This window comes from Sminthopsis crassicaudata, chromosome 2 (genome assembly GCF_048593235.1).
Source record: "Sminthopsis crassicaudata isolate SCR6 chromosome 2, ASM4859323v1, whole genome shotgun sequence".
Classification (NCBI taxonomy): Eukaryota; Metazoa; Chordata; class Mammalia; order Dasyuromorphia; family Dasyuridae; genus Sminthopsis; species Sminthopsis crassicaudata.
In genome coordinates this window covers 471,100,634-471,116,173 of record NC_133618.1, presented here as the reverse complement: position 1 = coordinate 471,116,173, position 15,540 = coordinate 471,100,634, and the positions used below count along the sequence as shown (strand labels likewise).

Here is a 15,540-nt window from a genome sequence, read left to right as displayed (position 1 = left end):
TGCTAAGTGTCAAAGTAGAGTTTATTAACTGTATAAATTTGGACTAGTCATTTACTCTGGGTCTCTGATTCCTCATTTGTAAAAAGAGAAAACTAAACTAATCTCATTTCAAGTTCTAAATCCTTTGATCTTATTAGTATCTCTTTGAAACTAAAAACTATAGACTGGATGGGGTAGGAGGACATGTACACTGGATGTGCTGTTTGTTTGTTTGTTTGTTTTTTTCTGAGATCCTAACCTTACCAGTCTACCAAGTTCTGTCATGGGCCATAGGATCTTTTGAATCATTTATTTCCCTTTCATATCTACAGCTGCTGAGGGTAGAGAAAGTGAGTGGATGTAGTTTGGGGTCAAAATGAGCCTGTCAGTAAAACAGAGTAGATGTATTGTGAGAATAATCCTAAGTGGCAGGCAATTGAATTTACTGCTGGAAGGGACCTATAATCTTCTCCACCAGTTTCTGGGAAGTATTAAGGTCTATTGATAATCAAATTCCAGGAAGATAGCCTTCTCTATTCACAGGATCACTACCCTTCAGGTTATCAATGATAATAACTTCCTAATTGGTTTATGTGGCTCAGAAGAATGATAGACATCATACTCTCTTTAGTCCTCCTCTTTTCATTTTTTTATTCAATCTATCCTTGGCATAGTTCCCAAATGAATTTTCTAATTCACAGGTTTGACTACATTACTCTCTTATATAATAATTTGTCATAATTGTCTGCTTTTTTTCATTCAAATTTTAAAGTTTGCATTATTTTACTCTTACCTTTTCTCTCATACTCATCGAGAAATCAAGAAAAATAAAGCCTATTGTAAATACATATAGTCAAGAAAAATATATTCCTGTACTGTCAAAAAAATTCCTTAATTTACACTTTGAATCTATCACGTAGATTTCCTCATTAATATTCTGTAACTTACTGGTCCTCATATTATTTAGAGTTCCTATATCTTTTGAAGTTATTTGTATTTATAATCTTATTGCTATTATATAAATTGTTGTTCTGGTTCTGAACAATTAACTGCATGCACATAAGTCTTCCTGTGTCTTTGAAACCATTCTCTTCATTATTTCTTATAGTATGATTGAATTCAATTATATTACTGTAATATAACTTGTTCATCCATTCCCCAGTTGATGGGCACTTCTCCTACTTTCCAATTCTTTTTGCTATAATCAAAAGAAGTGCTATAAATATTTTTGTAAATATAGATCCTTTTCTTTTTCCTTTGACTTCTTTAGAGTATGAACCTAGTAGTGCTATTGCTGAGTTAAGAGTTATGCACAGTTTAATAGCTTTTGGGGGATACATCAACTTTCCTAAAGACTATATCACTTTACATTTCATCAACAGTACATTAATTAATAGTACATTAAAACAACTTTTCTCTGAAGCCCCTCTGGGATGTTATTTTCCCTTTTTTGTTAACTTTGTCAATCTGATGGGTATGAGGTAGTACTTCAAAGTTGCTTTAATTTTCATTTCCCTAATTATTAATGATTTAGAACATGTTTTTCATAAGGATATAGATAGCTTATATTTCTTCTTCAGAAAACTGCTTGTTCATATCTTTTGGATATCTATTTATTAATTAGTGAATAACTTTTATTTTTATAAATTTGAATTAGTTCCCTATATATCTTAGAAATGAGACTTATAACAGAGAAATTTGCTTCAAAGATCTCCTCTCTAAACCATTTTTTTGCTTCTTTTCTAATTCTGATGAAATAATTTTGTTTATGGATAAATTATTTAATTTTGTATAATCAAAACAATCCATCTTACATCCTGTGAACCTTTCTATCTTTTGTCTGGTTATGAACTCTTCTTATAACTATAGATCTGATCATTTATTCCATGATTCTCTAATTTGTTTAAGTCATCATGTCTAAATCACATACCTAAATGGAACTTAGTATATAGCATGAGATATTCTATACCTCATCTTTGAGATTGCTTTCCAATTTTCCCAATAATTTTTGTCACATAATGAATTCTTGTCTCAATAACTGGGGCTCTCTGCTTCCTTTTTAAACAAATAGTATTGAAGCTTCAGTGAAGAAATGAGTGAGTTATGCCTTTCTTTAAAAAAAAAAAATCCTATATAATTGTTGCATCTAGTATTGATTGGCTAGAATTGGCCTAGAACTAAATGAATTGACCAAACATTTTTTCTGCTTTAGTCATTTTAAAAAATGATTCTATAAATCTGGGTGGAAAACCACTCATCATAAATTCCATGGTGGTTACAAAGATAAGAGTAGCAAGTGCTACAGTTGGCAGGTACATATATAAGACAGCTCCAATTTGTACGAAGAACAAAGAAGAAAGTGATGGCAAAAGCAATTTTTCAGATGACATGGGATTTGAATGAGTTGGGAGAATGGAATCGGCCAAGACCTAGATGAGCTTAAAATTTACATGTATGTACGAGGAGAGAGAGAGAGAGAAAGAGAGAGAGAGAGAGAGAGAGAGAGAGAGAGAGAGAGAGAGAGAGAGAGAGAGAGAGAGAGAGAGAGAGATTGAGATTCATTTCTTTTTCATTATCTATCCTCCTCTGTCTCTGGGGCATTTGACTCTTGCAACTTTCAATGCTGACCCTTAAGATATTGTTGGGAATCTTTGGTTTTGAGTCTTCTTCTATTTCTGGCAATATCTTTTTCTTCTGACTCTTTCCAGATAACCAATCTGTTTAATCTGGTTTATACTATCCTAAGATCAATAGACATGCCCAAATGGAACTTCTCTGTTGATCCTTTTATCCTTATTTCTAGGATTGGGAAAGGGTTCCACTCAGACCACAGCCATAGCTCCACCTTGGCCCATGACGTGAATTTCATCCAGGGACTGGAATGTGCAGGATACAGAATTTACATTACAATCTGTTCTAAAATTTATTCTCTCTTACTTTGACTTCCAGTGAAGACCTTTTCTTAATCCTAGAAGTTACTAGAAACCTCTAGATAAATGAGTGATATTATTCTATAGTTTTGAGAACACATGGATAGTTTAAAAGGTCCACTATATAGAAGGTATATATTTTCATATATACCTATATAGAAGGTAAGTAAATAAAAATTTAATTTTTTTGTTTGTTTACCAAAATTAATTGAAGCAAATGTTTACAGAATGGAGAAAAACAAAAGACTTGGGGTCAGAATGCTTGGGCTTAATTGTTGGTTCTGCTTCTCACTAATAGAATAATGTTGGGCAAGTCATTTAACCTTTCTGGACCTCACTTTCCTTATGTAAAATGAAGGAGTTGGACTCACTGACCTCTAAGGTCACTTCTTGATCTGTGTCTATGAGATATGAAGTTTTTAGGATGCAAATACATTCAGGAATATTTGGGGATAGTTTTTCTTACCTAGAATTAAGAAATCAATACAACTATTTAAATTGTCTTTACATTTGACTTCACCAATAAATATATATTTTTAACAAAAAGTAATATATTCAAAATGTTGAGCTATATTAACTGCATCATTTTGCTTTTAAATTTGAGATATGCGTTAAAAATCAACCAAAACTTCATTCAAAACTACATTCAAAAATATCATTTCAGCAAAGTTAACATGAAATACTCAGAATAACTGTAGGTATGCAGTTCAGTCTTCACCTTCTTTTTCTTATATATTTGAAACTTGGAACAAAAGGATGAATTTTCCTACCTTTTTCAGTTTTTGGACAATTTCTTACTTTAAATGATGATACAAAAGGTTCTTTCTTTAGCTAAGGAAGAATTTATTGTAGTTAAATAGACTAGCATTTCAAACATTTCTAATGAATCTAGGTATTTAAGTTTTTCATCAATTCACTGGTATAATTTTTAATAAAATCTTGTCAGCAATTATATTTTATTCTTTACTCTGAAATTTATTATAGCTTAGTTCTTGATAACTAGCTAGAGGATCCCCATGTTGTGGTCAACTTAATAATGAGTATTAAGAATATTTATAAGAAAAGGATAAACGTAGGATCAGAAATTCAAGGAAAGAATCTTAGAGGTAATCTAATCTTCTCATCTTACACATGAGGAAACTGAGGCCCAAAGAGTTTATTTAACTTACCCAAAACTATGCAGATAATAAGCAGTAATACTGCATTTTGTAGACCAGGTATTTTTATTCCAACTCTGGCTTGTTTCCATTATATCATATAGCCTCATATATAGTACACTATTTAGAAAAAAAATTCTAAAAATCTTTGTTACCATATTGTTCCAAATAGTATCAAATGTTAATAAAATTTATTCCTAAATAATATTTTCATATAACATATCTGACATGTCAGAAACAAGACAGAGACATGAAAATTACTGGCATTTACAAAAATATTTTAAATAAAATAATCTGATTAAATGAATAACTTGATTTTATTTCAGGGAAAAGTTTATTTTAATTTCCTGACCTGCCTTAACTTTCTATTTTTCATTTCCCCCTTTCCTATCAATTCTTCCTTCCCTTCCCATCCTCTTTAGGTACCTAAAAGAAAAAAAAATCAAAATCTGTTTACCAAAGCAAGTAATCTGATATTATTTAGACTGGTAATTTCAAAATAAAGACAAAATGTCAAAGTCAAAATATAACAGTTATTTAAAAGTTTTCTTACAAGAAATTTAAAAATAAATCAGACAACTATCTCATAAAACGATATATAAAAAAAAACAATGACTGGGAAACAGGGGAATCATTACTTTTGAGGAAATCTTTTCTCCCCTTTTGTATATAAGTATTTCCATGTGGAAGCAGGTTTATGAAAGGGGACAATGGAAGAAAGTATTGGATTTGATTTCCAAGGGTTCCAATAGGACTCCAAGGGTCCTCTAATTCTAAGTCTAATCTCCAAATCTAGCTACAGGACTGTGGGCAAGTTCTTTCATTTTTCTAAACCTCAATTTCCTTATCTTTAAAATGAGAAGAATAACCTAATGTGCTTTATAGAATGTTGTGAGGAAAATACTTTGTAAACCTTCAAATACTTTTAAGTATGTGATACATTATAATTGTAACTTAGGCGGAACTCTTCTTTTTCTTCTTCTTCTTCTTCTTCTTCTTCTTCTTCTTCTTTTTTTTTTTTTTTAACAAATGAAGTTCTTTTTTCTTTTTAAATGGTCCACAACACCCATAGCCACCCCTATACTCATTCCCACGCTCACACTACACAATTTATTTCAAAAAGGTTTAGATAAATTTATGGAACAGGTTACTAATGCAAAACAAGAGATGCTTGAGGTAAATACATCCTTATATTTTAAAGTTAATGCCATGGAAGGCAATACAACACAAACTCTCAGAATATTCTTTAGCAATTCTCTGACCACTGTTAGAGAAAGAAAAAGATGCTTGCAGACTGACCTAGCTAGGCTATTTATATTGTAGCCTTATGTGGTAGAGAAATTTGAAGTACAATCTATATAAATGTAAAAGATGCATTTAGTCAAGTCCTATGACTAATTCATTTAAGCCTTTATAAGACTTAAAAAGAACAAGCTTTTCATATTTAAATCGTTTAGGAATGAAACAGCACTTACAGTTGTAACACAGCAGCAGGCCAGCTTCCCCATCTTCATATACATCAATAGCTGCAACAAAATTAACCTGTAATGATAATGGGCAAGGGTAGTGGGCAGACTGAATACTGACACTACTGAAAAGATTTTTTGAATCATTGAGATGCTTAGTATGGATATTAATATCTACAGCTGGCCCTCTGCATTATAGAAACTCAGGGAGAAATGAGTTAACTACTATCAGAAAACATCTATTTAGTCTATGTGAGTAGGCGGTGATCAGAAAACACTGAGGGAAAAGACCTGAGGTAAAGCTAGGTCTTCACTTCCACAGATCTGCCTTTACAATGATTTCTTTTTCCTTCCATCCTGCCTGATTCAGAAGTATTTTTCTTTTTATCCCTCCATCTGTACTTTCAATCAGATCCTTTCCAGATTTTCAACAGGTTTTGCTCATGTCACTCTTTATTTTTTCCACTCATTCCATCTTTTTCTCCTAAACTTCTTTGTCCTTTATAGATATTCTATTATATTCTCCTCTTCTTTGTGAAACTTGAACAGAGATAGACAGACTCCCCCAAATAAACAGTTTGCCTAACTTAGTTAAAACTACTACCTCCTTTTCCTAATTACTTGTTGCCTCCTAACTCCCCATAATCTGACTTCCATTATTACTACTTTACTATAATACCTTTAAGGCCACCAATGACTTCATTTTAGGCAAATAATTGATCTTTCTTCACTACTCATTAGCACCAGACTTTTTTGTTCATCCTCTCCTGGAAACTCCCCTCATGTCTCTGATTATTCTTTTGTCTTCTTGAGTGACTTCTTCCTTTCATGTTTATCTGTGTCATTCAAGGGCTAATCCTTATACTTCTGTTCTTTTCTCTATTTTCTCCAAACTTTAATTTTAGGATTTCAGATTTAGCAGGTATTAGAGACCAGTTTAAAGACAAACTCTTCCTAACTCTATGTCTGACCCATGGCTACTATGTCACATAGATTCTTCTTGCATATGAAAACATAAGGTTAACAGAACATATTCACACACACTTTAACACCTATACACCTATAATAAAGTTTTTAATAGTAATTTAGACAAATAATTTTAGCCCAAAGCAGAATGACACAAATCGGTAGGAAAGAGACAAAGTGTTATAGGAATTTGAATTTAAAGAGAAATCATTCCATTATAGAAAATTCATTCATTCAATAACTCTTTACCAATTGTATAATAATCTGTTTTAAATACTGGAGGAGACATAAATATAGTTTAGGAATGGTCCTTGTTTTCAGGGAGTTTACAAGGCTTCATTGATAGAAGTGACATTTATAATAATGACAATGATAATAAGTGACATTTATATAATAACGTATAATTTTACAAAGGGGATTTTCACAAATTTTTTCACTTCCTCATTTGATAGCCATAATAATTCAGTGATAGATACAGTACATGTATTATTATCTTCACTCTGCAGAGAAGGAAATCAAGGCTTTGGAAAATTAAGTGTCTTATCTAAGGTCTATAGAAAGTGGTAGAACTGAAATTCAAGCCCAAACTCTTTCCAATGTACCACCACTTTATGGAAATTTGGAAGGATTTCACTAGAGAGAATCTGGGGAAAAGGGTATATATAGCAGATGGAGGAAATTATCCATTAATCATTCTAAGTTCATCTCCTCTACCAAGCTTTCCTTAATATCATCAGCCCACATTAAGTTCTTTATTCTTTAATTTCTTTGGCAATCACTGGCTATGCCATACAAGCAACAACTTGTATATTTTGTCCTATTTTCTAATTTCTGATTTGGAAAACCAAGATCAGATTCATTGATAATTAATTACAGTTTTAGATTTTGACAGAAAAAATTTTGCCATACTGCACAATATGACATTTAACTATATGCTTTATTTTTAACTGGTTTTTTTTTCATGTAAGTATACATTTCCCAACTAAACTTTAATCTCCTTATGAGTTTGGACCATATCCTATACTTCTCTCACTTAAGTCAGTAATAAGCATGCAGTACTGCTCAATGGTAATTATTAGTTGGTTGGTTGGCTGAAATGGATATTAAGGCTTCTTATTTTTCTTTCTACTCTAGAGAATAGTCATTATAAAATAGGTGGAAATACTTTCTGACACTATTTTCTTTTTCACTCAGTGGCACTACTCTTGTTCAGGTATTGCATTTTATAAATCTTGGAGTTATTTTATAACACTCATTTCAACTATGTCTCTCTACTCTAAGTCCTGTCAATTTCATGTCTACAATATCTCTTATATGTATTCCCCTCTTCTATTCCAATTGCACCCTTCATCTGGATTACCACAAGGGTCCCACCCATCTTCCACCTCCATTCTACTATGCTCCAACTGTCTTTCACCTTACTGCCAATATAATATTTCTCATAGGCCTGGTCATATCATCTTTCAGATCAAAATCTTTATTGACTTCCTATACCTTCCTGAGTTAAGTCCAGATTCTTTTTTCTGACATTAAAGTCTAGTTCAGATTCCATAACTTGGTGTCACCCTACTTTTCAGACTTATTTTCTATTTTTCTTCCTCTCCATCAAATTGGACTGCTTCCCAAATATGCTTCTCCACATCTGTGCTCTCCACACCTTCAATGAACTTCCTCAATTCTTTTCACCTGTCAAATACTACCCAACATTTAAAGCTCAAGTCATATGCCATGTCCTCAGAAACTGTCCCTCATCTTTTGTATCTATAATAAAAAATTAATAAAATTAATAAACAAATAAAAATAAATTGATAAAAGATCTCCCATGGAGTATTTTTTGTGTATTTCTCTAATGCTTATCACTTATATGTTATTATGTATTTTGTGTTTGTGTCTTATCTCCCTTTTAGATTATAAATTGTAAAGGCAGGAACTGTACCTGACCTAAACTTTTTTTTCAATTTCCTCTAATGCTGAGCATATTTCTCTGTGCATATAAGCAGTTAATAAATATATTCTGACATAAAATCTATATCTCTCTCTTGTGGAGAAATCACTTCATTATCTTTCTATAGGTTTCACATTTTGTTTGAGTATGTTTAAAAATGTGTACAGGGGAAATAAGTACAAAGGAGAGGAGAGTTAATCTTGTATGTCTTAGTTGAGCCAATTAGTCATGTGTAGTTAACCATTCTGCTGATCAGAAAGGAACTGGGAGAAGCTGAGGACTTCTCAGGCAGAAAAAGCAGGTTATGGCTAAGAAGCTCATTGGGGGAAAAATATCATGATGTGGTTTTTATACAGGCTATCAATTTCATTTTGCCATGTGACTCATTTCTATTTTTGCTGTGCCACAAAGCAGGGGGACAGAAGGGAACATGAAAGGGCCAACTGAAACTTTTTTTATATGTTACAAATAAGAGAGAAAAGTTCTTTTTAGTGAGAATGATCAAGAGCTATATAGAAGCTACCTGCAAGAGATCCAAAACTGTCCTGAGACAATGAAATAAGCTGTTAGATGTTCTATTTCTAAGAGAGAAGATTCAAAACAAGTTCCTTCTGTTAAGTGTCTGGGAAGTATCAGAATTAGACTAAAGAGTAATTGATAATAATCAAAGATTAGAGAGAAAAGTACCTAAATATTACCTGTTTTTGGATTTTAGAAAATCTTGCCATAGGTTGTGTTATATACCAAAATATAGCAGTTTTCTATTTATCATCTATTACTATATTATTATTTGTTTATTATTATATTTTGCTATTTACTATAATAAGTAATTCTGGTTAAGTATGATGCTTGGACATTTTATAGAATAAGGATAACTAAAGAAAACCATGGTAAAGTTGCTGACAATTAACCATGCATATAGGAAACCTCGTATATTCAAGTCACCAGGCCAGATCTTGGCTACCACTGCCTGCCTGGTGGTCACTTACCAAATGGTAAATATGGGTCCCCTGTTTATCTTGCAAACATTATTAAATGATGACAGATGCTACAGCTTTCCTGCCCTTCACAGAGATGAAATGCTATTCTCAGACGAAAAACCCAAGTATTGAGAGATATCATAAATTTCTAAAGTCAGAACTAAAAAATATACAATTTGAGATCACCACTGATGACCAAATATTTTCCAATTATTGGCACAACTGTAAGTGTAATTACATTTGAACCTTGTCTCCTGTCCAATTACAGCCTCCACGGAATTATATAGATTAACAGTTCTCAAAACTTTTTGGTCTTGGGACCCTTTTCTACTTTAACAATGATTGAGGGCCTACCAAAGAGCTTTTTTTGTTTATGTGGGTTATCTATTAATATTACTACATTAAGAAAGAAAATATCTTAGTATTATTACAGAAATAGTTTTGACCTCCAGAGGTCTCGAAAGGATTTCAGGGACCCCAAGCGGTCCCTGGACCATACTCTAAAATGGCATAGATAAATAATAAACACCCTAATTTGTCAACAGACTTCTTGGTATTTTGGCATTGACAGTGGAGTTCTTGGTACAGCTTAGGTTGTGGGATATGTAGTGATACTCAATTACTCTTTATTACCAGCCCTGAATTACTGAGCTTTTCTCTACTATCTGGATTTTAGGGCAGATTCCTGACTATACTTTCATTACCTTTGGTGCACCTAAGACTGTAGTCAGTTGTATAGTTCTGAGGCTAGAAGAACTTAACAGCTTATCTCTGTGGAATTTCCACAAGGATTCAATTATTGAATTAGTTATTTTTCTTTTTGTGAACCTCCATTTTCATTTATATTTAAATGGACTAAATAGCCAAAAAAGTTTCAGAAAATCATCAAAAAATGATTTAGATATAGGCATTCTAATACCAGTAAGAACATACAATAAATGATGGTCCTTGTTCATTCTTGTTGGTCATGCTACTATGAACTTACCCTGTTAGCATCCACATGGTGCAATCTGAAAGATTCCCCCGTGCTCTCATTCACCAAATCAAACTGATGCCGATATGCCACACAAATCAGATTGTCATTCTCTTCAGTTGGCCCATCCACCAGGGTCATCACCACAGGGGGGTCAGACAAACAGATCTCCTGGGCCATCAATGAGGATATGTTAGAAAAGGGTCAGAAAAGAGAGAAGTTGTCCTGTTATCTCTCTAAGTATGCCATCCTCCTAATTAGTCTTGCAATGAAAATGATACTATCTCTGAGCAATAAGTGACTTTATTACGTCTCCATGTTTCCATGACCTATTCTCAGTTTTCAGGATGCTAGGCACCCAAAGGGTGTGAAAATTATGGATTTTACAAAATTGATGCAATATAAAACTGCCATGCCTCATGTCTAGTTAATTTGAAACTGCTCTAATTTGTTTATTAGCATAACTTCGTATACTAAATACAAACGGCTATAACTTTAGCTAGGCATAAATAAGATAAATTTATTTTTTATTTTTTATTTTATTTTTATTTTTTTGCTGAGGCAACTGGAGTTAAGTGACTTGCCCAGGATCACACAGCTAGAAGTATTAAGTGTCTGAGACCATATTTGAATTCAGGTCCTTCTGGTTTCAGGGGTGGTGCTCTATCTACTGCACTACCTAGCTGCCTCTAAATTGATTTTTGAAGTAATGTTGTCTTCAAATCCACTGTTCAAGGTTTCAACTTCTAGATAATTTGATACAACCTAATTTTTAAAGTAGAGGGAAAGAGGATTTCAAGAATGAAAAAGAATGGGCAGATTTAAGGTAATGTGGCATAGTGAAAAAAGCTCTGGGAGAGAAGACAGGAGGCTTGGGTCTCTGTTACATTTAAGCAAATCAAAAAACTTTTAACTTGTGACCTCAGAAGTCATCTAAGTCAACCTCCTACCTATGTAGGCTTCCTGCTACAATAGAAGTATCAAAGTAGAAACTGGAACCACTAAATCATATACAAGGATTGCCGAGGGTAGTATATTGACTTAGAAAACCACATATCAACATTATCTGTTCTCTGTTGTACTTTGATTTCTTTTGTTAAATATTTCCCAATGACATTTGAATCTGGTTCATACCATGATCAGTAGTCCCTATGTTTAACATTTCTGTTCTACAGTATCCTCTCAAATATAGAGACACTTGAATTACAAAGAAAAAAGCACAGGCTTAGGAATCAGGAGACTAGGTCTCAAAGCCTACTTCTGTCACTAATTTGAAATCTGACCATCCTGGACTTCTTTCCTCACCTGCTAAGTGGAAAAGTTGAACAAAATAGGATTTAAGATTTCTTCTACCTTTTATGTTCTAGACTTCTTTTGATATGAAATATTTCTGAAAGTTTTGAAACTGAAATAAACACCCAGCCTTTTAAGAAGTAAGATGTAATAAGGCAAATATTGTTTACTATAGATCCCTTGGGGTATCTAGAGCATTAAGGGAGTGAGTTTTCCCAGTCTGTTTTCTACTACTGAGAATGATCCCTGAACTAGGCTTTGTTGGGTAAAAGGAAATGGCCTCCACTGTCATGGATATGACACAAATGGCTTAAATCAAGATAAAATTTGTTTGAAAAGCAAACAAACCCTGATATACTGGAATTCTTCAACAGGTGATTCTGACAATGAAGATGGCAATGAAAGGCTGGTTAAACCACTTTGCTTATTGTGTTTCCTTGTGATAAGAAGCAGCTTGTTGCGAATTGCAACAATAATCCTCAATTCACTGCTGTGATGAGTATTAATGGCATACAAATGGCAACCTGTAGAGATAAATAAATTGCAATGAAACACAAATATATATATATATACACATATATATATAATATAAAATATGATCTTTAGATTCTTGTAATCAAATTTTTTGTAACTTTCCTCTAAGCTATAAGCCAATTAGTTTGTTCATTAAATTAATGTGGTCACTGCTTTACAAGCAAACTTTACAAGTTTGAAAAAACTTCTTCACTTTATATTTCCAGATGTACTTTTCTTCCAAATTTTTGTTGGAACAAAATACTCTTCTCACCAAGATATTTTCTACTGCCCTCAATATGTTCTGTTTTAAATGTAAAAATGGGTCACATCATTTTGTTGCTCAAAAATATTTCATGCTTTCCTAACACCTACTGCTCAGATTCCTTGTAGGAGTTAAAGGTATTCAAGACTATTCACAACCTGATATCAATTCCTTTTCCAGTCTTATCACGATCATTCTTTTCCATGTATCCATGCACTATATATATTTTAGCCAAAAAATTGCTTTATGATCCCTAAACCATGCCCCCCAATGTTTTCTTACCTCCATGATTTCTTTCTATTGCTCTCTAGGCCTTAATTTTCTCTTCATATGAATTCCTACCCATTCTTTAAAATGTTGCTTCCTACATGAAGTCTTCTCTGTTGACTCCCATTGGGAACAACTTTCCCTCTTGGACCTCAGGTAGGATGTTGTTTCAAAGCACTGTAGTGCATTTAACATGTGATATTGTGAAATACTGTCTCCTATCTCCCATTAGATATAAATTCATGGAGGAAAGGACCTTATGTTATCTAAACATTGTATTTGCACTACTTCTAGCAATGTGCTACACAAAGAATGCACTTAATGTTTTCTTAATTATTAACGAATATATATAGCCACCACTCTAGTGAAGGCCCTCATTACCTCACATCTGACCAATTACAATATTTTGTTGCTTGCCTGAAGTCTCTTTCCACTCCAATCCATTCTCCATTCAGCCACTAAAATGATCTTCCTAAAGTGTAAGTCCAGTCATGTTCTCCCACTCTCAGCCAAATGCAATAAAGTCCATTGGCTCCCTATTGCCTCCAGGATCAAATATAAAATGTTGTGATTGGCATTCAGAGCCTTTTATAATTGAGTAAGCCTCCTACCTTGTCTTCTTAAACCTTATTCCCTAACCCATACTGTTTGATCTAGTGACACTAGTCTCCTAGCTGTTCTACAAGAACACTCCATCTCTCAGCCTTAGGCATTCTTTCTGGTTGTCCTCCAAGTCTGGAACATTACCCCTTCTCCATTCTGAGTACTGACCTCCCTGGCTTCCTTTAGGTCCCAATTAAAATCCCACTTTTTACAGGATGTCTTCCCCAACCACGTTTAGTTCCAGTCCTTTTACTTTTTCTTGTTAGTTCCTATTTATCTTGTCTATAGTTTGTTTTATGTAGATTTTTGTGTGTGCTGTTTTCCCATTATATTGTAAGTAGTGCAAGGCCTTTTTTTTTTTTTTTTTTTTTTGCCTCTTTTTGTATCTTCATTGCTTAACAGAGTGCCTGGCATGTAGCAGGTGCTTAGTAAATATATATATCAAATTGAACTGAACTTTTGTTGTATTGAGATAAAAATAAAAGTCTTAACTTTTAGTCACTTTCATATTATACTGTACTTATATTGGAGGAAAAACAACTAAAAGAAATAAGCTATGCATTTTATTTTCTAATTTTCTTTCCTTTTTGATTTGATTTTTCTAGTGCAACAAGATAATTGTATAAATATGTATACATATATTGGATATAACATATATTTTTACTATATTTAACACCTATTGGATTATTTGCTATGTAGGAGAAGGGGTGGGGAGAAGGGAGGGAAAAATTGGAACAAAAGGTTTTGCAAGGGTTAATGTTGAAAAATTGTCCATGCATAGCTTTTGAAAATTAAGTCTTTAATAAAAAAGTCAAGAAAAAAAATCAAGAAACCTACTACTTAAAAATAACAGTAGGAACCCAGTCACCTTTTGTTTTTTCAAGTTTATTTTCTCTACAGTCATACTTGCTCTTCACTATCTGCTTTCCCTCCACATCTTTCCTCACAGTGCTTAGCCTGAAGACAAAGAGGCGAGCATCTTTCCCTGTTAAGAGAATGAAGGTGAAGGCACTTAAAATTCAAATAGTAAGATAATAACTGCAAATGTTTTTTCCCAAATCAATGAACCTTCTGAATAAATATCAGAATGAAAAAGCTTTCCCATTTATAACTAAGCCTAAAGGAAAACTATGTGACTTGAGAAGAATCCTGCTGAGAAATTGTGGAGATCTGTTCAGCTCTTTCATTTTACATTTTTTTGCATAGGACTGCCTAGGTAGAAGAGCCAATTTTTGAATCCAGATTTCATAGCTTTTACCCTAATGCTATCTCACTAAATTATGCTGCCTTTTCTTTGATTCCATGTTTGTAAAGCAAACTTTTGATTTTTAACTTTTTTTTTTTTAAAGAAGAGGATAGTCTTTGGTGTGATGATAATATAAATGCTTTTTAAAGGTACCCACTGTTTTGGGTTTGTTATTTGTCTTTTTTTGTCCCCAGAATCTTGAACAAACAAGAATTTAATAGATGTTTACTGAACTGAACTCTGGATGAATGGAGATATCATTTTGTTCTTCACTAAATCACTATTTTCAGATTTCATCACTTCAAATGACAAAATCTCACATTAAATCCAGGAAATCACAAGTTAAATAATGAAGAAATAACTAAAAGTGAGATCTCCAAAATTATCTCCCATACAATAATAAAAGCTATTGTGAAATCATTTGCAATAATAAAGAGGGGGAATTGTTAAAGCTCTTAGCAAACTCTTAATTGTTTCACTGTTTTCTACAATTTAATTCTTTCTTTACAATAAATAACAGTCTCTACTTTTCCCTGCTAGGACTAACCCATCACTCATTTCAAATGGATATTTAAGGCCAGCACTATGTTTCTGTGCCCATGAGATCCAATCATCTTAGATGTTTTTGAGATGCAGCTATGGGGAATGAGTTACAATATCAATCCAGGGAATTGCTGTACTCTTACTATTAAATCCCTATAACATAATTTGTCCCTTTGATAATTTATACCCACTGTCACATACTTCTCTCTGTGCCTTTATTTATGTCATCTTCAAAGGGCTCCTCAACCCCAACTGGATTCAGTCTTGTCTTCTCCAAATCAGTCTATCTCTCATTTCTCTCTTCATGGAAGTGATTTCTCTTCTTGAACTTTTCATAGTTCCTTGCCTGGATCTGCCTGATATCCTATAATTCAACATCTTTTTACTCCATTAGATTGTTGGTTTTTGTCCTTC

General features: G+C 33.1%; 1 protein-coding gene and 1 long non-coding RNA gene across 10 annotated transcripts in view; one reads left to right on the top strand and one right to left on the bottom strand.

Annotated features, from left to right (window-relative positions):
- GARNL3 (GTPase activating Rap/RanGAP domain like 3) overlaps positions 1-15,540 on the bottom strand; it is a 202,322-nt gene that overhangs the window by 59,460 nt on the left and 127,322 nt on the right. For all 5 annotated transcript variants that reach the window (XM_074293137.1, XM_074293140.1, XM_074293141.1 and 2 more), the window contains 4 exons: positions 14,206-14,322; positions 12,038-12,213; positions 10,409-10,567; positions 5,542-5,608 (listed from right to left, as the gene is read on the bottom strand). In XM_074293137.1, the coding sequence (XP_074149238.1) occupies positions 5,542-5,608; positions 10,409-10,567; positions 12,038-12,213; positions 14,206-14,322 (519 nt within the window). The remainder of the gene's footprint in view (positions 1-5,541; positions 5,609-10,408; positions 10,568-12,037; positions 12,214-14,205; positions 14,323-15,540) is intronic.
- The window catches only part of LOC141557455 (uncharacterized), a 169,778-nt gene that overhangs the window by 65,353 nt on the left and 88,885 nt on the right, over positions 1-15,540 (top strand). The gene's annotated exons all lie outside the window — the stretch shown is intronic.